Source organism: Crinia signifera, chromosome 2 (assembly GCF_055691185.1).
Source record: "Crinia signifera chromosome 2, ASM5569118v1, whole genome shotgun sequence".
Classification (NCBI taxonomy): Eukaryota; Metazoa; Chordata; class Amphibia; order Anura; family Myobatrachidae; genus Crinia; species Crinia signifera.
The window spans coordinates 336,931,293-336,957,334 of NC_139218.1; the positions used below are offsets into that span (position 1 = coordinate 336,931,293).

At 45.4% G+C, this 26,042-nt stretch overlaps 1 protein-coding gene across 1 annotated transcript; it reads left to right on the plus strand.

Moving 5' to 3' along the window:
* The first annotated feature begins 358 nt into the window (after positions 1 to 358).
* On the plus strand, positions 359 to 8,519 carry LOC146059135 (baculoviral IAP repeat-containing protein 5.1-like). The gene is made up of 4 exons (XM_083171253.1): positions 359 to 545; positions 4,068 to 4,177; positions 5,278 to 5,395; positions 8,239 to 8,519. The coding sequence occupies exons 1-4, from the start codon at positions 408 to 410 to the stop codon at positions 8,359 to 8,361; spliced, it is 489 nt and encodes a 162-aa protein (XP_083027379.1). The 5' UTR covers positions 359 to 407; the 3' UTR covers positions 8,362 to 8,519.
* The last annotated feature ends 17,523 nt before the right edge of the window (positions 8,520 to 26,042 follow it).

Sequence of the window (26,042 nt, forward strand, 5' to 3'; positions counted from 1 at the left end):
GACTAGTAATGACTACAGCTGTGCACCAGCTAGGTGATCTGGAAAACGTGGACCGTTGGTAGATCTCGAGGACCGGTTTGGCCACCCTTGACCTAGGCACCTGTGCAGAGTTACAACCATATATTTCCTATTGGTTTGTTTCTTAGACCAGACCATTTTTTTTATCGTTGTTTCCAGTGTAGACTGTAAAATAGTTGGTTTCTGCTAATCTATAATAATATTTTGGAAGATTTTTTTTGATGCAACTCTTTTCCTGGTAATTTGACAGCACTCAACAGGTTAATTAGCAGCTTCCCACAATTAAGGCCTGGCTAGGTGCAGCTTCAGTAAGTATAAATAGATGTGCCCTGGCTGGTAAGAGGTTTGAATAAATAGGAAAAAGAAAAACTTTAAAAGATAAAGGAAACATGCATTGTGCCAAGCTGAGGTTTACGCAAACTTTGCAGCAGCTGACGGACTTCAGCACTATGTATGATTATAACAAACGATTGAAAACATTTATGGACTGGCCTTTCAAGGAAAACTGCAAATGTACCCCTGAGAATGTGAGTATGGCATACTTGCCTACTTTTGAAAACTAGTTTCAGGGAGATTATAGTTGGTGGTAGAATTTTGCACAGCGCCCCATTGATTATATGGAGAGATTGTGAAGAGAGATTGTAAACGTGGCACCTAGAAGCGTGGGTGTGCACTGCTACATCTGAGAGGAATCTTTTAAAATGAGTTATACACAAATGTAGATGAGCCCAAAGCAGTTAGTAAGAGATACTATACTTGGTAAAGTGCTGGGACATGGCGCTAAGGATTCAATGTAAATGTATCTATCTCTTGTGTGTTTCCCCCCCCCCCCCCCCCCCCTCCCCCAAAAAAAAATGTAAGTGTATTGTGGGCTAGGTGAAATGAGGGAGATTGCTAGACTAATGAGAGAGGGAGATTGCTGCTATTTCAGGGAGTCTCCTGCAGAATGCAGGAGGGTAGGCAACTATGGAGTATGGTTTTGTCATTAAGATCTCTGTATTAGCAGATAGGTAGATTTTCTGTCCTAATAACAGAATTCTTAAAATGACTTGTAACGGTCTGGCAACTTCAATCTATATGTTCGGCTTAAGGGACTTCCACTTGGATGATTTTAAGTTGAAAGTAGCCCAGGCTTGCCTACCCTCCCGGAATGGCCGGGAGCCTCCTGGAAATCGTGTCCTTCTCCCGGCCCCCCGGGAAGGTGGGCAAGTCTCCCGCATTCTGGGATTTGCCCCGCTCGTCCCTTGCCAGCTGGTTAAAATTACATGAAATCGCGGGTCCATGGGGAGGGGGCGGGGCTTAAATTACGCGATCGCTGCATTTAAGCCCTCTCCGCAGCCCGCAAATCACGGAGGTGAAGATGTAAGTAGGCAAGTATGAAGTAGCCCAGTTTCACTGTTTTGCGCTGCTTTTGGCTCTAAAGCAGCCCATTGTGTATGGGCAGGTGATGTGCGCTCCTGCACCATTGCTGGCCGCCAGAATTACAAGCAGAGACTGTCATACTTGCCTACCTGACCCTCTCCATGAGGGAGAAAATGCTCTGTTCCTGGACTTCCCTGGTAGTGTATGATTGCCATCACCACCTGTGGTGAAACACATCTTACATTACCAGGGAAGTCCAGGAGCAGAGCATTTTCTCCCTCATGGAGAGGGTCAGGTAGGCAAGCATGGACTGAATGGCTTTCCATTTGTCCTGTTATGGAAAGCTGTTCACAGCAGTAAAAACATACCTCCCAACTGTCCCGCTTATCGTGGGAATGTCCCAGTATTTTGGGACATTCCCCCGTCCCTCCCGCCATAGGCCGTGTCCCGCGGCTGGGGGCAGTTGTGAGTCCCCCTGTTGCCCCCACAGCGGCGAAAAATGGGGGCGTGGCATCGCGGCAGCACCACGATTATAGGCCACGCCCCAGAAGAATTGCTGCGCACCTGGTCCCTTCCCGGCATCTGCAAAAGTTGGGAGGTATGGTAAAAATAGCTGAGAAGGGGAATTTGCTCAGTGTGTATGCACCTTTACTCTTTGATGTACTTTGTGGGGGTTTCATATAGCTGGTGAGCAAACTGAGTTCACTGGTGCCTGTGTGTGCCGTAGGGCTGGGCATTGCATTGTGATGGTTCTCAGCCATTAGTTTTTGTTCTGATGGTAGTATTTTTACCATTTGATGGCAACATTCTGGTGATTGCTGCCATTGAATGGTTAACATGTGATGGTGTTGCAATGGTCTCGTCTGCATTCTCAGCCAGCCCCACTACTGATGTGTGAGCATGCTCAAATCATATGAATTTATTTTTCTATTGAAATTCTTTTGGTGATGGTCTGTTTTCATTGCATCAAAATATTTGATGGCTGATTCCATGCCCAGCCCTTATTAAATTGTGGGCATCCAATGTCCTTCCCCAGCCTGTAATGTGTAGGCTTGCCTAGCGGTACAACCAGGGCTAAATTAAGCATTGGAGGCGCTCTGGGCACTTAAGACAGAATGATGCTGTGTCTCAACCTGTGCTGTATACTGTCCTGCTTGCATACTGACTGCCTATTTCTGCTGCTGCGTAAGAGGGACAGCTTGTGATGTCAGTGTGCTCTGGGGAGGGTGGCAGGGTACAGTATGCTCAGCGTCCTCCCTTTATCAGGACATGGGTACCACACTCTTCTTGGGCGGGAGTGTCAATATATAATTTCATTTTGCTGCCCCTACACATACGTGATTAATCAAAGACATAGTGGTAGGAGGGCCCTGCTCGCAAACTTACAATCTATAGCCATAGGGTGAGAATTCACATTGTAGTCGTGATATTATATCTGCAGAGGCATGAAGGTAACTTATCAATACATCAGTCTAAAGGTGTGAGGGAGTAGCTGACCGTAGTATGAGACTATAGTTCAACTTGCTGGGGTAGGTGTTTACCCTACGAATGTAAATTAGGGTCCAGAGATTTAACAAAAGGATCCCATTTTCGGGAAAACAAAACAGGTGAAGGGGAGATGCTGAGTCCTAGTGAACTTACAGTATATCAAAACTGAAAAGCTGGAGTATTCTGTCCTTGAGTTCAGATAAAGAAGGGATAGAGGATTTGGTCCAGTGTGTCAGTATGAGGTTTTCACCATCGTGAGGATAATTGGAAGAAGAGGAAGTGTGTTGGAGTGGTGAGTGAGAGCAAACCAATTAAAAAAAAATTAAGACCGAGGCATACCAGTGGATAAATTGAGAAACTAGTCCCAACAATTTTATTTACGTAGTGACCAGACCAAACAGTGATTAAAATTTGGCGTTAGCCGTACCACATTTTGGACAGAGGCCAGGTGCTGAAACGCCTTCATGAAAGTTGGGAAGTGACCAGGTAATGTTTGTACCATTTCTCCTATTTTTAATAAGACACAGGTATTTAAAGTGCCCCCGCTATTTCTGACGGGGGGAAATAGCAGTGACTCCCTATTCAATGCTGTCTTTAGCGACGGCATTGATGTGGGATCACGGCAGAACAGGCCCAACTTTGGATGCTGTCGGGCCCATTCTGACGATAACGGCCGTGGATTGTGGCTATCCCGGCCGCAGTTTTCGCGGCCACGCCCCCTTTGTGCCGATCCGCAAGCTGGACAATGATTCCCGCCTGTCGTTCAGCTGTCGGGCTGACCGCAAATGGGCCAGGATCACTGCTCTCGGCAAGGATTTACAGCCGTTCTCCTAGATTGAATACCCCCCAAAATGTTATCCATGAGTATCCCGACTTAAAGGGATGTTATATTGAGCATTTTATTAACTATGAGGCGTGTGGTTCAAAATTCCACTTATTCAAACAACTTGTTACTGTGTCTTTCGAACAAGGAACATTAATTGTTGCTGCTTTGATACATGTTAATTAGAAGTGTCCCTTTACATAGACCCTCCTACTATTTGTCATCTCAAGGGGGCGGTTGTTACCTTGAGTATTAACTGAGCCAGTAGACTGCCCTCCCCCCTACCGGAAAAAAAAAATGCATATTATATTTTTTTGAATGCGGTTTATGTAAATCTTTCATAACATGTGATGCAATGCTATCTATGCTCCTATAGATGGCCAAGGCGGGCTTCGTACACTGCCCTACAGAGAATGAGCCCGATGTAGCGTGCTGTTTCTACTGCCTGAAAGAGTTGGAGGGTTGGGAGCCGGATGATGATCCCTGGTAAGTATTTTATTGGCTGGAAGAGTCCTTTATAATACTAAGTTGTATATAAGGGGGGACTTGGGTAATCATTCAGTTTTTGGTACACTTCTATTATGGATCTCGGATGCTAGAAGCACTCTTCCTCGGGTCTTGCAGTGGTTTTTGTGGCAGAGCTAATCCTCAATTACAGTACTTGACTTTTTGGGGGAAAATTGTGTGAGCAGTAGCAACCTGCAGAATGGCTGGTTTAATTAACTGCTGAGTATTTAGGCAACCTGCAGTCCCCAATTGGCCTCCTGCAGGAGGTATCTGTGCATTAACTTAAAAAATGGAACCCGCGCTTCCTGACAAACAGATACACTTACTGTAATATCCTGACTGGATGCTTCAACATTGATTTTGCACATCTGCACACTTGTATATAGGCGAAGGACATACATTGGCAAAACTGCTTAGCCCAGTGGTCTGCATCAAAAACATTGGTAATGTCTAAAAAATCCAGTAAGGAATGCAAGACAGTAGCTCCACCATAACCATATTGTGGTATAATATTTACTGGTGCCATTTTATTTTTACCAGACAGGTCATCATGGTTTTCAGGATGTTTTCAGTGGCCAGAAAGTATAAACTCATCCACCTTGGTTTATAGTTCCAACCAGTGGCAGTTTTTACCTATGGACTGCAGGGTTGCAGCCCCCCAGGTAACTTGTACCACTGTTATCTGCCTAAGTGAAGCCAGATGCAGTCTGCAAGACTTCTCTGGCTTCACTGTGGCTGGCAATGACTTCCTTGGAAGTCCAACCTGCCAGTCGCTCAAGGCAGTCCCAGTGGGAGGTGTTCCCTCCCTTCGAGATGCCTCTTTAAAAATGGGTTCTGCGCCGGACCCGGGACCCTGAATATGCCTCCGGGGGCTGCTGCAAAAGCAGCCCATAGAGGCTGGGGCTAGCACATGACAGACTTGTGGGGACCAGGAGCACACCAGCCGCTGCAGCAGAAGTAGAGGGGGGGGGGTCGTCGTCGTCGTCGTGGCAGCCCCCCTCTGCAGAGGTATGTGCCACTGCTGGTTCCAACTATGCATAAACCTGTTCTATAAAACATCCTATATCTTTCCTCTCTAGGACCGAGCATTCCAAACGCTCTGCCACCTGCGGCTTTCTCTGCCAGTCTAAGAGCATGGATGTCTTGACCATGGAAGAGTTGCTAAGGCTGGAGGTATTTCGGACTAAGACTTTCTTTGTAAGTATCTGCATTTGATTCAATTTAAGAATTGTGTAATCCTACTGATGCTGGCTTTTTTTCATTGTTAAAGTTAAATTATTTAAGTTTAATAACAGACTATTTTACTGGATAAAGTATAGAGAAGATTAAACGTCTGCCAGCATTGCTGCGAGAGATCCTCAAAATATCGGCTAAAAATGCCAGCGTCGCTCAGACTTTTCTGTTTAGTATAAATTCAAATACTGTACAGCCAAGTCATTAATTGTAGTTTACTTAAATATTGCACCCAAAAAAGAACAGTGCTTTGAGTGATGCCGGCATTCTCAGCGAATAAATTGCACATCTCACGTCAATGTTGGCACTCAAAGGGTTAAGATGCTTTCCCTCAGGGCAGTCATGAATTACACATGTTCTGGGGCTGACTTCAAGCCATCATTGCACTTGCTGTTAATCTCGGCTACGGTATAACTAATCAGTGTCCCAGTTTAGAAGTAGTATGGTAAGTCTAGGTATAAAAGATCTGCAGGTCTCGGTAGATACTAGGTCCTCATGTGGTTGACAGGGATAAAATATAAATATGACCATGGTCAACCCAACTTTTTTGGGTTGCCACAATTAGTGGAGATGGGGGGGGGGGGGGTAGCAGGGCTGGCAACAGAAATCTTGGGGCCCAGTACACTGATATCTCTGGGGCCCACTAACCACGCCCCCTTGAGCAGAACATTTTTTGTATACCTCTTATTGAATGTGTTTTTTTATTATTACAAAAGACACAATCAATTAATATTCACTAATACTGGAGGGGTGTCTGGGTAAGTACCCTTACAGGAATCCAGGTGGGTGCCTTATAAACCATTTCTAGGCACTGCACTGCCACAGCTATGCTTACAGCCCGTCAGAACTTTGGGGCCCCTCACAAGCTTGGGGCCCGGTACAGGTGTTCCCCTTGACCCCCCCTGTCGCCTGCCCTGGGGGGTAGCTCCACATATTACACTCTTCAAATAGTTTTCTTGCTGTGAATATTGACACATGCAAGAATAGCAGCAGCCACTGTACTGCTAATGAGACTATTTGCATACTGGGACAGGTCTCAGGAGAACGGTCTCTCTTCAGTCCCAAATGTCCTCTTTAGATAACAGGACCAATATCAATCTAGCCTGCTGTATAGAAGTAGGGGAGAGGCTGGAATCAATCGGTTACCTATAGCACCCTAATATATCTCCTCTAGTCATGAAGCTCTTTAAATGGATACTCCTGTGATACTATGCAGGTTCCTTATCCTGCTGTACATGTGCTCTGGCTGGCCAGGGAGGACCCTTAAAGATGAGGGCCTTGGATAGTGTGATCAACCCGCTCCTAATAAAGGTCTGCTTGGTAGGACTAGTCCAAGCATTCCCAACAACTGTCCTCAAGGCACACCAACAGTGCAGGTTTTAGTGATATCCAGGCTTGAGCACAGGTGACTTAATTAGTACCTGAGTGATTCTGATTAAACCACCTGTGCTCAAGCCTGGATATAACAAAACCCTGCACTGTTGGTGTGCCTTGAGGACAGTGGTTGGGAATGCCTGGACTAGTCATAACATTACTTTTTGCAAGTCAAGTTTTTAAGCTTGGACGAACACACAGTAAAGAGTGCAAGATGTACTAGTTTCTGCTCTAATTCTTTGCTTTAAGTGGTTTTTGGCCTACAGCCAACCTCACTATGGGCCTTATTCTAGTTCACTCTTAGAGGCAAATTCCTTCTTAGCTAGACAAAACCATGTGCACTGCAGGTGGGGCAGATATAACATGTGCAGAGAGAATTAGATTTGGGTGGGGTTTTACTTCAAAGTGAGATCTATATTGCAGTGTAAAAATAAAGCAGTCAGTATTTTCCCTACACAGAAACAAAATAACTAGCCCAAATCTAATTCTCTCTGCACATTTTAAATCTGCCCCCTGCAGTGCACATGGTTTTGTCCATCTAAGGATTGTCAGAGTGAACTAGAATAAGGCCCTATGTTGCTGTCTCTGCACACTCATGTCTGATATCTGGCAACCAATGAGAGTTCGCAGAAAAGTAAAAACTTGCTTAATCGGTCCAAGCAAGTTTTCTGCAGTGCTGAGCGGAGGTTCTGGTCTATAATTATTTTGAAACCTGTTTTAAAACTAGAGCATACAGTAGAAATGGAAAAATTTAGGGAGTTTTAGTACCTGTGACATGAGGTATTGCCGTCTGTTGCATATGTAACATCTGTTGCCCCTTTGGTAATGCTACAGCTGAACTAATCAGCGGTCCTCCATACTTGTAGAAGTAGGTGTAACTAATAGTTTCCATTGAAGAGCTAGATGCATTATAGCTGAGGGATACAGTCATTGGGTTACCAGCAAGTTGTTAGACAGTCATTAGGTTGTTAGGTTGACAGTCAAAATGTCGACATACGGTTTTTTTGTGCCGACAGGTGGTATTTCATGCCCTACCACCCACTAGGGCAGGGCTGGGCAACACCGGCCCTCCAGATGTTAATGAACTACACAGCAAAACTAATGCAAAGCATCCTGGGATATGTGGCCATGCTGAAACTGATGCAAGGCATGCTGGGATGTGTAGTTCATCAACATCTGGAGGGCCGGTGTTGCCCAGCCCTGCACTAGGGTGTGGTGGGAGGATAAAATGGTGGGCAAAGCATAGCGACACACCGTGCCCGAAGCATGGCGAGCGCAGAGGTGCACTTTAACCTGTGTACATATCGACTGTCGGGTCAAAACAGTGACAAACCCTGTCACCCTAGTGACTAACAACTTGCTGGTGACCAACTGATCCACACCCATAGCTGGATGGTCAGACAATAGGTAACAAACCATTTTTATTTTTATAGCGCAAATTTGCCACAATTGTCACCCAATATCTTGATGAGGAAATGATGGCTACAACCAGACGTCTAGTGGAATACTTTGCCACTCAGCATAACTGTTCTTCAGAAGTCGATGTTGAACCTTAACAAGTAATGACTACTTTAGCACATTGTGTGAGACCTACATACTGTATTGGTGTCAATGTGATCTTTGGAGATATTCAGCTTAAATGTTTTTAGTGTTTCCAAATGTGTTATATTTTACAAATGCTGGCTCATTAATAAATATATATATATATATTTTTTTGTGTTGCATAATGGAATTTGTATGATTTAAATGACGTTCTATCTGATTCGGCATGAAAAGCCGGCGGTCGGGATCCCGGCGTTCAAAATTCCGATGCCGGAATCCCGAACGCCGAAATCCCGACAAGGGGGGGGACGTGGATCGCCTCCCCCCTTGCGGGCTCGCCATGCAGCCCGCAATGGGCAGCCCTTAGAGGCTTGGGCCAGCACATGCGCAGTATTTATGAAGTTACTGCACATGTGCAGGGGACCGCAGGTGTGGGTAGCATTGTGGCAGCCCCCCTTCTCCAAAGGGTAGGAACTGCCACTGATTGTATCACTCTTGCACAATCATCAGGTTAGGGCAACCTTTGAATCACTATGCCCTAGAACAGGGATTGGGAACCTTTGGCCATCTGACTGTTGTTTAACTGCACATCCCAGCATACCCTGCTATACAGTAGTTTTGCTATTTGGCTGTACTAAAACCGTTGCAGGGCATGCAAGGGTAGCCAACTCCAGTCCTCAAGAGCGACCAACAGTTCATGGTTTCCAGGTCACCACACAGGTGCACTCATTACTGACTAACACATTTTAAAAGATCCACAGGTGGAGCTAAATACTTGACTTGTGATTCTGTGAGGAGACCTGGGAAATGTAGACTGGAGTTGCCTACCCCTGCCCTAGAGCATCAGAACGTGTTTTTTTTTTTTTTTTTTGAGAAATCTTAAAAATAAACGGTACTTGTTTCCTAGCACGGCGCCACCGATTTTGATCGGGTCGCATTGCATGTGACCAAATCGCATGCGATGCGACAGACCCGATTTTTACACTGGATCCAATGTGAAATTGTCCCCAGACCCCAATTTGAACCCCCCTGATGGGTCAGCCGTAAGCGTCCTCCGACCTTTTCAGACCCCACTATCCACGTCGGCGTGGAGTTGAGAATAGATTAGCGTGGCGAGCGCAGCGAGGCGACGCTCATAGCTTCACAGGTATAAGCGTCACCTCGCTGCGCTCGCCACGCTTCGGGCTAGCCACACTAATCTATTCTCAACTCCACGCCGACGTGGATAGTGGGGGTATGAAAAGGTCGGAGGACGAGTACCGCCGCCCCTCGCGCGCTCGCCACGCATCGGGTTGGCGTCAATAGTGGGGTGGCATTCACAATGGGGGGGGCATTAATTAATACCCATGACTGGGCATATACAATGACAAATGGGCCATATTGGCCCATTTCCCATTGTTTCCTATGTAAAATATGGTTAATCACATCTTGTGCCATTATAATGGCACACGATCAACGTGATTACAACGTTAAAACTTTAACGTTGAACCCTATTGCAAAATTGCGTCGTGTGCCATGTTAATGGACGCGATTTTGCCTTTGCCGGCAAAATGGACCTGATTTCAAAGGAAATCGGGTACATCGCGTTGGTAGTGTACCTTAACTTAAGGTGCACGACCTGTAACGACGGGCCCCGTGCTAGGAAACAAGTACCAAATAAACTGCAAATGTCATCCTTGGGTTCACTTATGTGTTGAGGAATATGATTTGCTTCAGTTTCTTTACATATTAGTTATTATTGGCAGTCACCAGCACTGGCCTTGCTTATTACATTGACCATAAATAATTTGAATTGGTCCTGGACCACTAACACTTGGTACCACTGCAAGTGTCCTGAGACATCCCAGGGTGGCCCAGAACAAAGTTTGGTACCACTGGGTCAGACTCGGGGTAATTAGGTTGACACGATTAGGGCAACATGCAGAAAGGTTGACATAGTCCTAGGTTGATAGTCAAAAGTTCGAGATGTGGGTGTTCACTGTTTTTTTTTTTTTTTTTTTTTGAGCTGACGTGCCAACAGGTGGAATTTCATGCCCTACCATCCACTAGGGCAGGGCTGGGCAACACCGGCCCTCCAGATGTTGATGAACTACACATCCCAGCATGCCTTGCATCAGTTTCAGCATGGCCACATAGCAAAACTAATGCAAAGCATCCTGGGATGTGTAGTTCACTAACATCTGGAGGGCCGGTGTTGCCCAGCCCTGCACTAGGGTGTGGTGGGAGAATAAAATAGTGTGCCGAGCTTAGCGAGCCATGCGAGGGGCTGCGGTGCTATGTTTCAGTGTCTGTCGACATATGGGTCAAAAAACAGTGGAAACCCTTTTTGACTGTCGACCTAACTGTTGGAGACCTAATGATCCATACCCAGGTTACATCTTTGTTTGCATTCCTGGTGCATGTGAGGAGGCTAATCACCATTTATTGGATCACAAGTACACCCAGTGTGTGCCATATGCTCTATGTAGGAATCTTGTGCAAGCCAAAGCTGGGGAAACTAATTCTACCCCTTTACACTGCCGCAAAAACCTGGGTTGGCGGCAGGTTGGACCTGGTTCAGCGGTGGTGTAAATGGGTCAACCTGTGTCCATTTACTCCGGACTTCTATCCAGGTCCTGACCTGGGTAGAGGGCAGTGTAAATGGGTATGCCCGGCATCAGTGGGGGAAGCCCAACCTCCAGACTGCAGGAGGGGGGGCACACAGCCTACATTGCTGCACTCTGCAGACAGCAGTGGAGGCAGGGAGGAGGTGAATATATGCCTGTGTGCAGCATCTATTCACAGTGGGGGGCTGGGGCAGTTCAGCAGCTTATGTGGTGCTGGGCTTGCCGCTAGTGCGGTGTCCCGGTGCTTGGAGATGTCCTCTCCAAGCACCACCTCAGTCTACACTGCGGGTAGGCACCATAGTCTAAATGGTGCAAATCCCAGACCGGACCTGGTTTGGGTCTATGTTCCAAATGCCGGGTCTGTTTCGGGACTTTGGGTGTAAAAGGGGTATTGGTTGCCTGGCTATTACCTCCGCTGCACATAATATAGGTGCATAAAGCATGCATGTGGGGAGAATAGAAGATTATTGCAGCATTAATACTGCTTTCGCATCGCAGATGTCGGATCAGACCCAGGATATTGATACCTGGTTGGGCATTGTCATATTCTACACTGGTTAACCCTTCTTATAACCTGTGTCCAATTGCCAGGTTGGCTCACCCAGGTTATAAGGTTTGGTGCTTTCACACTGCAAATCGAGCTGGCAATAACCCAAGCTTCAGTTGTGATGTAAAATAAGTATTCATTTCAGGTGCTGGACTTGCAGTTTTTAGTCTTTATTTTTATAAGCCTCTTGCATGGTCAAGTTTGTCTTTTACTAGCATGTTAAGTTCTGTATTAAGTCCTGACTGCACAGAAACCTGGGAAGGAATAGAACTTATTTTACAGATACAGTATCAGTTCTGAGTTGTCAAGAGCAGATCTGAAAAAAAAAGTGTTTTTTTTTTTTTAAATTTTTTTTTTCTCCCTGATTTAAGTGAAATAAAATGGTAACTGCCCCCCCCCCCTTTAAAAAAAAAAAAAAAATATCTAAAATGTGTCAACCCTAGAGAAATCAGAATTTTATCGGTAGTATAGCGATGCGTATCTTTGGAAAAAACCATACTGTAGCTGGTGCTCTTGGTGATTAAGAGTCATGGCTTAAAATGTATTGGTCAATAGCTATCCTTACTGTAAAAGTGGGCCCAGCCAATCACAGGAGTGGTCTGTGCCTGTAACCACACCCACATTGGCTGTACAAAGTTACAGATAAAGAATGGAACTTGGTGTGAGAAACTTCTGCTTCTATCCGAGCAGTAGAAATGTCAGTGGATGCTAGCAATGTAGCTTCTATGGGTCTTTAAAAAATAGCGAGTTTTATTGGCATAAATTAATTTCTGGGTGTTTGAGATGTGGTTATTTAAGTCAAAATATGAAATAGGTTGACATGGTCATTAGGTCGACATGAGTTTTTTTTCAAAAAGGCATTTTTTCCGTACTTTACTGTCCAAGTGGGCATAGCGTGAGAATATAGTAGTGTGCCAAGCATAGCGTGAGAATATAGTAGTGTTACACGTACATGGTATTTAATTAAGACACCAAAAACATGAACTCATGCTGCCCAGTTTTTAATACCAACCCTATTGCCCATACCAATATGTTCTTAGTACAGGTTTCAAATTAGGTTTTACAAACCTTATTGTTAACTGGTTCCATATTAATACAGTCATCCCATTTAATGTGAATGTTGCTCCACACCTCTATGGGGGTAGTTCAATTGTGCATTATGGTGGCCACTAGATGATGCTCAGGGGCAGATTTATTAAGCTTGGAGAAGAGATAAACTGGAGATAAAGCAGAGAAAAGGTAAAAGGAGATAAAGCACCAGCCAATCAGCTGTGTTTGACAGTTGGGAGGTGATTGGCTGGTGCTTTATCTCCTTTTACCTTTTCTCCGCTTTATCTCTTCTCCAAGCTTAATAAATCTGCCCCTAAATCTGTCCGTTCGAGCATGCACAAGCCGCCAGCACAGACATTATTACTATGCTGATAATAACTACAGTAGTTAACAAAAGTGGTTTCCTTAGGACTGTATCACTTTAGCCACTAGAGGTCTCTGCAGCTCTAATTTTTGACCACAAATAACTATGCAATGTAGACCGTGTATGTCCTCATATAAACAAATGAGAAGAAACTGGAACAAACTGTAATATAGATCTGTATATAATAAAGTACAAGTAGGTGTCCTGCGGCTTTCCTGCTGACCCTAGCTGGCAGGGTGCACTGTCGCCTCCTAGTTCTTCAACAGGTGCTGAGCTACAGGATACAAAAATGAGTGTGTGATTAGAGATGGTTGTATGCTGACTTTATACTATACAGTCTCATTGGGCATACAAAGACTTTCACAAGAGATTTGTGTTAAGCAAATAATAAAATGATGGGTAGGTATTGCAGGCAGCAGGAGTGAGGGTGAAGTTGATCGCTTCTTAATACACGCATACCTCCCAACTTTTACGCTGCAGGCCCTGTGTCAGATGCAAGTGTTCCGGAGGCGCGCCAGAAGTATTATTTTTTTTACAGTTTCTTATATAGTGCAGCAGATTCCGTTGTGCTTTACATTATACAGAGATAAAGCCAACTGGGTAATAACAGACAGACTTGGAGGTAGGAGAGCCCTGCTGCAAGCTTACAATCTATAGGACCTTCTGGTTTCAATAACCCTGCACCTTGTGCAAACGACATGGAGCTAATGTGGCATAATCATATTGCAAAGATAAATCCTCTTCAGCGCTAACATGTTTCAAGGTGTTGTAGAACTACAAGTTTCAGGATTTCCAGTAGACTCCAGGATTTTGAGAACTAAAGCCCTGTATACTCTAGGCCTGATTCAGACCTGCTCGCTAGGCTGCATCTATTCGGAGTCTAGCGAGCTCGCTAACGCCACACCGGCAAATGCACTCTGCCCGAACCCCCTCTCTCCGGTGCGATGTGTACGCTTATACACGCGCCTGCACCGAGGAGAGATCAGTCGATGGTTGCTAACCAGTTTTAGTATTCCCTAATACAGCTAACCTTGACACTCCAGCTGTTGTTGAACTACACATCCCAGCATGCCCTGCATCAGTTTTAGCATGGCCAAATAGTAAAACTGATGTGTAGTTCAACAACAGCTGGAGTGTCAAGGTTAGCCATCACTGTACTAAGCCCATGCTTGCCTACATTAGAAAACTAGTTTCAAGGAGTTTATAGTGGGTAATAGATTTGTGCAAAGCACCACTTTGAGGGGGCATGTCATGCTCCACCCAAAGGGCGTGTCTAGTTAGATATATAAAGAGATTGGGAACATGGCACCTAGAAGCGTGGGTGTGTACTGCTAAATCTTAGAGGAATCTTTTAAAATGACTTATATCCAAATGTAGATGAGCCCCAAAGCAGTTATGCTGTGTACACACGGGGGAGATATATTGCTCAGCCATATATTGCTGAGCAATATATGGCTGAGCAATATATTGCTCAGTTTCTCCTGTTCATCAGCGACCAGAGATGGTCGCTAATGAAAAAGAAACTGCCGGGGGGAGCCCGGCAGTGGTAATCAGCTGGTCGCAGGAGCATGTTCCTGCGACCAGCGATCACCACAGGGGCAAAAACGGGAGCGCGCACCCAGCGATATATCGCCGGTGCACACTCCTATTGCGGGCAATATGGTCGCTGAGCGACCATATTTCCCGCGATTTGGGACAAAATCGCCCCCGTGTGTACGCACCTTTAGTAAGAGCTACTATACTTGCGAAAGTGCTGGGAAATGGTGCTGATGACTCAATGTAACTGTATCTGTCTCTCGTTTCTCTTTTCCCAAATATGTAACAGTGTAATGTGGGTTAGATGAAATGAGGGAGAGTGCTAGACTGATGAGGGAGAGAGGGAGATTGCTGCTTTTTCAGGGGGGTTGGGATTATTTGGTCTACAGCAGGCATGTCCAACGCTGGCCCTCCAGATGATGTGAAACTACACATCCCAGCATGCTTTGCAATAGTTTAGCAGTCTCTAATAGCAAAACTGTGGCAAAACATGCTGGGATGTGTAGTTTCACAACATCTGGAGGGCCAACGTTGGACATACCTGGTCTACAGCATGATGGTCGACATGGGTCTAGGTTGACGTGGTACTAGGTCGAAAGGTCATTAGTTCGATAGGTCATTAGTTCGACAATGTCTAGGTCAACAGTCAAAAGTTCGACATGGGGTTTTTCACTGTTTTTTGACCCGAATGTCAATACAGTCGACATGGACACAGTTTAAAGTGCACTGCATCACCTCGCATCGCTCGCAATGTGTTGGGCACACTATTTTATTCTCGCCCTAGTGGATGGTCTACAGTCGTCATGTGTATTGGAGGCATGCCATGAGTCACAGGGGCCTGTCCTAGGTCTCGGCAAACTAATTCCAGGGGGGTTCTGCCGGGGGGTCCTCCCAGTAAACTCATTCACGGGGGGGATGTGGGGGGTGGGGTGGTGGATATGTCTTTCCCGGGGACTGTCACTAATGTTGAGATGGCCCTGCTTTAATGGAATCAGAAGTGGGGGTCCATGTAGCTACGGACCTGGTAGTAGGGCCTGCGAAGGGGCTGAGCTTTTCTTGGGGGGGGGGGGGGTGCTTTTTTTGGTACACCACTAGCTATTTGGCCACGCTTTTTAGGCTGGATTGGACCATTTTTTTATTTACAGTTTCTTATATAGTGCAGCAGATTTCATTGCGCTTTACAATTGTAACCATTGGCCTGTCTGGCGTTTGACAAAAGTGCCAGATAGCCAGTTGAGCTGTGGCTAAAGAAATAATTTACTAACAATTAAAAATTAAAGAATCATCTTTTAGTAAATGTATGATTCAGCCCTGATACCCACCATCCATTAAGATAGATCGTCATCTATTAAGATCAGGCTTTCCTAAATAAATCCCCCCATTAGATTAGCCCAAAACTGCATTAAAATGCATTTGAGTCCTCCCTTCTGCATAACCCTCCTTATATTACATCAGGTCCAGCCTGGTGTTATTAAGCATTGTGTATGCACTTTAAAATGAAATATATTTACAAAATAAGATTTTTTTTTTCATCTGTGATGGGATGTAAAGGTCCGTACACACGGGGAGATGCCGCCTCTATGCTGAGCAATGTGCTAATCCCAAATCGTGGTACACAAGTGCTGCGCACGCAATGTGTGTTGAGAGGGGTTTTGCCTATTGTTTATAGGCAAAACCCTGCAATCTAGCAGGATAGACAGCGCATTACCGTCGCCCTACACACGTAGCTATCCGTGCTTCATTTCTAATTGATCTAGTCAAATTGCTTAGAAATGGGGATACGATTTTCCCCATGTGTATGCCGCTTAACTGTTTTCTCGTGACTTGTTATGTTATGTCCCTGGCATAGATGGAAAGTGATTTGGGATCCTCAGCCGGCCACTGTGCTTTCATTTATCATTTTATTTTTGCTTATTTTTAGGCGTTTCGATTATTAAAAAAAACTAAGACAAGATAATAAAAATACACAATTTGTGTCTCTCTTTTGTTTAACTGGCAATATACTGTATGAGCAAATTCTATTGTTGAGCCGCAGTCCCAGTATGCATTGCTTCACATCTGAGAATCACTATCCCTGTGCAGTGTTAGAAGGCAGGCAGGCAGCACTTTTATATTTATATATATATTATGTTTTAATATAATATTAAATGCCATCAAAAATAAAACCCCTGCCCTCGCATAAGGGGTTATGTGGTAACCTGATCTGGGCAGTCATCAAAGGGTCAGTAGATTCTAAAAAAAATCTAAATCAACTTCTGGCATTTGAGCTGGAACTTTCCCCTGCCCTGAACCTAGCCCCCAGTCACCTGTGCCTCTTCTCTAACAGATGGCATGGAGCCCGGCCCCCTCCTCAAACTGTTGCAGTCAGGCCATCTGTTGTGTGTGTCCCGTTAGGCCTGCCGGGCTATGTCATTGCAAGAAGGGGAGGAGATAGGCATAAGGTAGAGAAATTGATATTTTTGCTCTAAGCTCTTACAGTGGGGCTAGAGAGTAAAATACTAAACTTTATGCGGATTTTCTTGTAGCCGGTTATGCTGACAATGCAGTCATGGGTTGGCACAGAATAATATATGTTCAGCCTGTTCTTTCTGCTGCTGACGGTATATTCAATAAGCAGATTATGTATTTGTGGAGATACCATTGTGGCTTTTAAAAATATTTATTTATCTTGCTGATCTAGTCCAGGCTAAATAAATTCTTTAGTTTGCAGTGTGTTGTTCATTTTATTTTTTATTTTTGTCATATTTTTGGGAAATAAAAAAAAGTACAACTGTTTTATATGAGTATAAAGTACAGGCGTTCCTTCTTCTCTGACTAGGATTCCTAAAAAAAAAAAAGAGGTTATATGGGGTTGGGTACACCGATCCCGGCAACCAGACGGTCACAATCCAGACCGCTCCAGGGAAAGTATTATAACTTTACCACAGCCTAACCCTAACGTTCACACCTTCTCAAGGCCTAAACTTTACCCTCTTATCAGCCCCCCTCCCCCCATGCCTTGCTAGGTTTAGAATGCCCTAATACTGTAGGAAAGTATTGGCAAGGCATGCTGGGATGTGTAGTTGCACAACAGCTGGAGGGCCACATATACTGAATAATCCTGCATAGGGAAAGGAAGCACAGGTGACCGTGAGAGAATCTGTGCCCAAGCACATGCTAAATGGAAACAATGGCACTTATATCAGGGTTGCCTACCCCGGAAATCGGGTCCCCCTCCCATCTCCCGTGGATCGCCCCTCGGCGGGGGTGTCCGCAGGTAAAATGACACGATCGCCGGCATTGCATGACGGGGGCGTGGCTAAAATGATGCAGTTACCATATGCACGCCCGCCCAACAGGATAACCGGTCTGTGGCTCTGCCCCCAAGCCGGCTCTTTTTCCTCCTGCCTAACAGAGCTGGCTGCCCTCTCCCAGAGAGGGCAGCAAGTCGGCAAGTATGACTTGTATACGCTGTACATGAACACATGCTGGACCTTATTCAGGTCCATTCACAAAGGCTTATGCGTTCGCACGGGGACGATGTTTTCTGACTGTGCATTTCTGTGCATGTTGGGAGTTTCCCCCCTGTCACCTGCTCATAGCCTCTATTCCCACAGCCCGGGGGCTGGGGGCATGGCCAGCAGCTCAGAGAGCCTCTGGCCATGCCCCACAGTGGCAAAACAGGGGCGTGGCATCATGGGAGTGATGCGAATTAAAGGCTATGCCCCCTTGCTGCCAGGCCACGCCCCCATATTTCTGACATGCGCCGCGAGAGTCCCGCCGTAGAAAGTTAGGAGGTATGCTGTTATGGAGTGAAAAAGGCTGTGGTCTGTTCCAGAATCAAGACGGGTTTCTTGAATGCTCTTTCTACGCTTTTATTTAATGATAATATCATTTCAATTTGCACTGCACCTACTCTGTATCTAGCAGAGAACTCCCTTCTGCCTTGGTGGAAATTCAGGTATGTGACACAGCATAATGGATTTTACCTCTATCATTTTGAAATACATAAATGAGAACTGAACCTGTGTGCTAGGGTGCTCAGACTGAGGACACAACACAGGTATGTGGATTTGTAAAATGTGACAGTTGGTGATACACAGTGCTCCTGCTGGGTGACCTAGAAAATATTAACTGTGCGAGGTTCGGAGGACCGAGTTTGAGAACCACTTCCTATACTTTTTAACGACTGCACATATTCACTCTACACAGACAGAGACAGAGACCATTCCCACATGTTGTATGTCTTCACTACACACACTTCTCCTGATTCTGAGAAGCAGTGGGGCACTGTTTCTGCTGTGTACTGTATGTGTTGCAAAGCCCAAAAGTCCAGAGTCTGTAAGTACAAAGTTGTGATTGAGATGTAGAGGAAATACATGGCCTCAGAAATGTTAAACATTGCAATAGGGGGTGATATGAAGACGGTAAGGGGAAGCACTGAGATGGTCAGTCTTATGGGTGTGTTACGGTAGTGTTGTGGGCCTGTTGCTGATTGTGGTTGCAAACAAAGGTGCAAAATTGTTTGGACCAGCAATCTCCACCGCCAGCATCCTCATCATTAGTGATCAGCGGTAGTCCTTCCAAAAAATTGGCGGGCTCAAACAAACCAAACACTTCTGTTACTCTTGCTCAAGTGCATGGTTTGTGAAAATGTGCAGGTCCTTTTTATTTTATAAAATAAGGGTGGCAGGGAGGGCCCAAGGACAATTCCATATTGCACTTTTTTTGTTCTGTAGCTGCTGTGTGGCAATATTTCATAGATGTGCTATTAACTAATGTGTGTTTGTGCTGCTGCTCTGTGTCACAAAGTGTGGTTTGTCAGTGCTGCCCTGCTGGGCACTTACCTATCTGCGCTGAGCGCAGAGGGGCCTGTAATCTCCTGCAGCCTCGAGTGTCACTTCCTGCCGGCATCCTGCATGTGTTTCTACATGTTCCCAGCCTCTGCTGACACTGCGTCATCACAGAATCCATGTGGTTCACAAACACTGGCGTTTCCCTCCAAGCAGTAATGGGCACAGCTATGACAGTCTGGGTCAGCTGACAATCCAATCCAGAACCACTCTTTCATCAACTAATTACCATGACCAATCACCAACCAGCCAGGGCTAAAACATGCATTATAATAGGCTGGATACTGTGACTGTGGACAGAATGGACTGGAGAAAATGTGCATGCAGTCTGCATGTACAGTAGTAGGCCTAGTAGTTTCGGGACACAATTTGGACGTGTGTCTCGCGCGTGCGTGCTGGTGAATCTACTGCCAGCCCCTGCAAGAATGACGGGCGCTCCATCTGTATTTCCTCCTTCAAGCTTTCCCTAGATACAAACACTCCTGTGTTTATAGAGTACAGTTTATATGTGAAAGAAATAAAATAGCACATTTATATGTAGGTTCTTAAATGACTTTAACTGAGTGCTCATTTGCAGTGGGTCCAAATTCTTTGTTGTGAAACATGTTCACTTTTATTGTTGAATCTCCATTTCTTTTTAAACCTACCTGAAAATGTAGTAGTTTAGCCCCACCACCTGGCACTCTGATAGGCCAGCATGTAGAGAAATTGTGCTTGCCATGTGTCCACATCCTTATGACTTGCCTTAAAAGACTGGGCCATGCATAGGCATGCACATGGGGTCTTCCTGGTGTGCCTAGGCACCTGAACCCCCAACACCAGGGCCGATGCTCTCCTGTTGCTGCTGTCCTGTTACTGCCAGTGCTGTGCCTGTCACAGTGTCTCAAAGGAATCAATCAGAGGGTGGAGCTACCTGCGGCAGAGGGGGTGGAGCTATGTGGCTCCAGGCCAGGACTTCTGTCCAGTATGTCAAAAGTAGATCTGCAGAAGTAGAGGTGGTGAGTATGACCCGGGGCATTACATATATCGCACTACGGGGATCATTACGTACAGTATATGACCCTGTACTGAAATTGGTTCTTTTTTTTTTCTCATTTATATATGGATAGGCACTGCGGAACCCTTGTGATGCCATTTAAATAAGCGATAATAATAATATGGCACAGTGGGAGGCAGTACTTAAGTGGCACCACTGTGGGCAATATGTATACGGCACTATTGGGGGGGGGGGGGGCAATATGCATATGGCACTATGGCTGGGCATTATGGGTGTAAATGGCATTACAGGGCTGCAAATGCCATGAGGGGTGAGCAGATGGACAAAACATTTATAGTTACACCACTGCGCGTATAGTGTTACCTGAAAGTTTTGGAAACGCTGGCACCGCCGGAACAAGATGCAGAAAGCTGCATCTTCTGCCATTAAACCTGTGGAAACCCCTGACAATGAGCATGAAACCCCTGACAATGAGAAGGTCATTCAAAAGTAATACCCCTTTCACACCAGCCTAAATTCCAAGGTTGAGTCCGGGAACAACCGTGTACTAGCGCTGGTGTGAAAGGTTCCCGGGACAAATTACCAGGCTAACTTGCCGGCAATCCAACCCTTCTAGATAGCAGGGTTGTTTACGGGTTCAACCCGGGGACCTGGCTGGTGTGAATGGGGTAGGGTATATTTACCCGGGTTGACGGTCCTTGGTGTCCTGTCCGGCCGGTAATCCACGCAGGCGGCGGGCGCAAATGACGGGGCAGGCGGTGGATGATGATGACGCACCTCTCCGGCGGCAGTGAGGGCATCGGAAAGCTGCGTCGTCTTCATCCGCTGCCTGTCCCATCATTTGCGCCGCCGCCTGTGTGGATTCCTGGCCTGCACCGAGGACAAGCAACTGGGGTGAGTATTCTCACCACCTACTGCCCACCTCCGCAGCCATTCCGCCGACTGCCCGACGCCATCCTGCTGACTGCCCGCCTCCTCCCCACCTCCTGCCGGCCGCCTTCCCGCCCCCTTCACACACCAGGAAATGCAGGGACTTTTCTGGTGTGAAAGGGTCCCAACCCGGGAATGCCCCTGCTTGTCCCGGGAATGTAATTCCCGGGTTTGTCTCTGCATTTCTGGTGTGAAAGGGGTATAAGTAATAAGCCTAACTGTGGGCTGTAATTTGCAAATGGCATTATTGTGTGCAGAACATAAAATGGTGTCTGGGGCATAACTGTGTGTGGTATATTGTATAAGGGGCATTACAGTAGGCAGCATTACCTGTTAGACTGCAAGTATAAGCAGGCTAGTAAATAGGTCTGAATCAGTCCCTTTATATGTATAGCCACACATGATGGGGAGCAATATGTAGCCATCTTAAGCAGATGAATATTGTATAACTTCGCTGGGCGGGATTTGGTGGACTTGTGCCTTGCGAAACAACCAGAATAACCCCCAATGTGTGTAAATCACACTACAGTGGGCATTATTCGTAAGTGTCACTAAAATGCCTTTGGGGGCCTGGCAAAATGTATAATTATGCCACTGCATATATAGCATTAAACGGAAGTGCTGGAAAAACTGGTGCCATCAGAAGATGCAGAAAATGCTTTTTTGACATGAAACCACTGGCAACGAGTTAGAAACCTTACTGTGGGGCATAATTTGTAATGAGCATTTTGGTGTGTGGAACATAAAATGGTGTCAACAGTATACCTGTGTGTAGCTTAATATGTAACAGGCATTACGGTGTGGTATAATATGTAATAGACATTGCAGTGTGTGGTATAATATGTAATAGGCTTAAGGTGTGTGGCATAAAGTGAAATAAGCATTATGGTTTGTGGTATAATGTGTAATGGACATTATGGTGTGTGGCATAAAGTGAAATAAGCATTAGAGTGTGTGGCATAATGTGTAATTGGCATTACGGTGTGTGGCATATTGTGTAAGGGGCATTACTATAAGAAGGAAACATTGCTAGGAGGTGGGGGGAACATACCCTCGCTCCGGGCTCCATGTCACCTAGCTATTCCTATTACTGCATGGCATTTTTGATGCCCAAAACCATTATACTGTAATGTGTGCAAGTAAAACTATATAAATACATTATAGTGAAGTAAATATATATAAAAAAGTCGTCTCTATTTGATATATACATTTTTTATCATTAGACACATTACTAATACTAATGACAGGGAAACGGACTACAAAGGTGCCTATGTGTAATTGTGTGTATGTGCTTTATTATGAAGGGGAAGGAGTAAGAGGAGGGGTCAGGTGGGACCAAGCTGATTCTCAGCCATCTGTCTAGGTCTCTAAACTCAGTGGAGAACTCCAGACCAATGGCTGTGTGCACGAGGGGAGAGATTAGACCTCACAGGAAATATCCCAGTGCAGAGACCACACCTGAGCACTGTTCTACACCCCTGAGAGGGAACATGAGGCTTAGTATTATTTCCTCTGATGGAATATGGGATGTGAGCCATCACAGCATCTGAGGGCTGATCCATCAATATGGGCTCTTTCAAATGTTCTTTGTCGTACCTGGCCTGAATTCACTAATGTCGCTGGTGAAGTGTAAGCATTGCATTATTAAGGTATATAGAAACAGTGCAGCATATGCTGTTATGTACTTGTTCTCCAACCATCTAAGATTATATGCATTAGTAATATAGACATTACATACACGTCTACATCTATGCACATTTTGTAAATTAAGCTGAACTCACAATAGTATCTATGCAGTGTTGTGTTGGAAATATGGGGCCTATTCAGACCAGTTCATAACAGGCCGAATTCTTCCATGTTCCCTGTTCGGGGTTCGTGCATGTTGCGAATATGCGCAAACCCAGGGAGCCAATAGCTTAGTCAAGTTTCACACGCCTTCACTCCAGAGGGGTGGGAAGGGGGCAGCCAGGAGGCAGAAGCAATGGAACGTCTTTACCTGCTTGGGGCGGGCGGCTGACGTCACATGATGTCAGCGCCCACCCTGAATTTGGTGACCTGCGGCCATAATAATATTAAAAATTATTCGATGGTCAGTGAGGATTTTTCACCCATGTGGCTGCATGCAAAGAGATGTGTTAGACTACACATACCGTTGCATGTTAGCGGGGCGGTGGGTGGCGTTTACCTTTTCGCTTGGCAGCCTAGAGAACAGGTCTGAATCAGGCCCTATGTGTCTGCAGGCTTGACAATGTACCCACCAGCAGCAGATGTATAGCATCTGGGAAGTACGGATGGTGTAATGGTTAGCGTTACTGCCTCACAGCGCTGAGGTCATGGGATCGATTCCCACCATGGCTCTAACTGTGCGGAGTTTGTATATTCTCCCTGTACTTGCGTGGGTTTCCTCCGGGTACTCCGGTTTCCTCCCACATTCCAAAAAATAAACTGGTAGGCTAATTGGCTCCCAACAAATTAACCCTAGAATGTCTGTGTGATAGGGAATATAGATTGTAAGCTCCACCGGGGCAGGGACTGATGTGAATGTTCAAATATTCTGTAAAGCGCTGCGGAATATGTGTGCGCTATATAAGAAATAAATAATATAAGTCTTGTCTTCATACTGTTAATGCCATCTCTGGATGGGAGTAACAGAAAAGGAAAAACATTCTCAGGCTGGTGCACAATATATTAAATTGACATTCCAGATGTTGACATGAGAATGTTGACATTATCATTATGTTGTCAGTGAACATGTCGACACTGATGAAATTTCAAAATTGTCTGATAAGGGTAGGACTATAGGTGGCTATACACTGCTGCGACATATCTATAGTTGACGTCACATGTGATTTCCCCTGAACACCCCTGGCTGCTTCCCGGTAGTCCTGTACTTTTGATTTTGTACAAGATTGCTTATTTCCACTTACAATTTACTTATGATACAGATGGAGCACCTCTCAGCAAGCGCCGGGGCTCGCCAGATTGCCCCCGCTGGCGAGATGGCGCTCCATCGGACTGGGATGCAAGCATCCAGTTTCTGGGTGACGGGGGACGTGAAACTTGCCCGTCTCCGCTTCAGGTAGATGGGGAGGGTTAGGGGGGGGGGGGGGGGGGTGGAAGAAGGGAGGTGGGATTGGGCAGTGGGGACCTGCAGGGCGCTCCATAGTAAGGGGACGCGCGTGCTTGCGGGGGCTGGCAATTGGCGATCCGACCGCCAGCCCCTGCAAGAATGAAGGGCGCTCCATCTGTATATCTTAACATAGATCGCACAACATACAGTATATCTACAGCGCACACATTATACTCACAATGGGGCAGATGTATTAAGCCTGGAGAAGAGATAAACTGGAGTTAAAGTGGAGATAACATGGAAGAGAACGCACCAGCCAATCAGCTGTGTTTGAAATATGACAGTTGGGATCTGATTGGCTGGTGTGTTATCTCCTTCCACTTTATCTCCAGTTTATCTCTTCACCAGGCTTAATACATCTGCCCCAATGTATCTTAAGATTCCTGACATCCGGTGATGTCAGCTGCCCACCCCCTGCATGTCCGTCACAGCCTCATTAGCCTGAGAATGCTGGGTGTTCCAATATGCTAATGGTGCTGCCCGGTGCCCCACGCCCCTTCTCCGCCCCCGCTCGCCGTGTGGGGTACGTGCATCCGGCACCCTGTGTCTGCAGAAACGCGCCTGCGCAGATGCAAAACATCAGTCCTCCGTGCAAATCCTTCAATTTGGGTGAGTTATTTAGTTTCTGTGCAGGATAAATACTGGCTGCTTTATTTTTACACTGCAATATAGATATCACTTTTAAGTAAAACCCCACCCAAATCTAATTCTCTCTGCACAAGTTACATCTGCCCCACCTGCAGTGCACATGGTTTTGTCCATTTGAGAAGGAATTTGCATTTGCAAGTGAACCAGAATAAGGGCCTATGTTCTTTGAACAGATTATCATATCCAGAGGCGTAACTAGAACTTTGTGGGCCCCATAGCAAATTTTTTAAAGGGGCCCCTCAACTCAGGTCTCCAATAAAGTCAGCATGTCTATTGCCGCAGAAGAGGTGTGGTAAGTGTTGCCAGCATCTTAATGTTGGTACAGCAAGCAACACACTCCTTTGTGAAGGTTTTTTTTCAATAGCTATCCTCTAGTAAAACTCTGTGTGTCCCGAGTGCTGGCTGGCGGGGCAGTGTGGGTGGTGGGGTCACCAGGACTGTATACCAATACAGTCCACTTGCAGAGGGGTTAGGACTATGTATTTATCTAATCTCTCACATTGGCATTTCTATCTTTATTTCTCCCCCTTTACACACATTCTCTCTTTTGTATTTCATTGTCTCTCATGTATACATCCATACACTGCCGCTCTCATATATACAGGTCCTACATACACTGCTTCTCACATACATACATACATACATACATACATACATACATACATACATACATCCACCTCCTTTCTTTTATATATATATATATAGATATATATATATATATAGATATATATAGATATATATAGATATATATAGATATATATAGATATATATAGATATATATAGATATATATAGATATATATAGATATATATAGATATATATATATATATATATATATCTATCTATAGATATATATATATCTATATATATACACATCCATCTATATATCTATACACTGCCTCCCACATACACACGCACATACATACATACATACATACATACATGCCTACAGTCGGCATCCTGGCGGTCCTGATGCCAGACTTCAGTGTACCGATGTTGGTATCAGGACTGCCTTCAGAAAGACCGGCGCTGGAACTGCATAGAGGCCGGAATGCC

Bases quoted from the DNA above. Each gene is read 5' to 3' on its own strand.
- LOC146059135 (XM_083171253.1), top strand. From the start codon at position 408: ATGCATTGTGCCAAGCTGAGGTTTACGCAAACTTTGCAGCAGCTGACG. The intron at 546-4,067 runs GTGAGTATGGCA...ATGCTCCTATAG, and splicing joins GCAAATGTACCCCTGAGAAT to ATGGCCAAGGCGGGCTTCGT. The intron at 4,178-5,277 runs GTAAGTATTTTA...TTTCCTCTCTAG, and splicing joins GAGCCGGATGATGATCCCTG to GACCGAGCATTCCAAACGCT.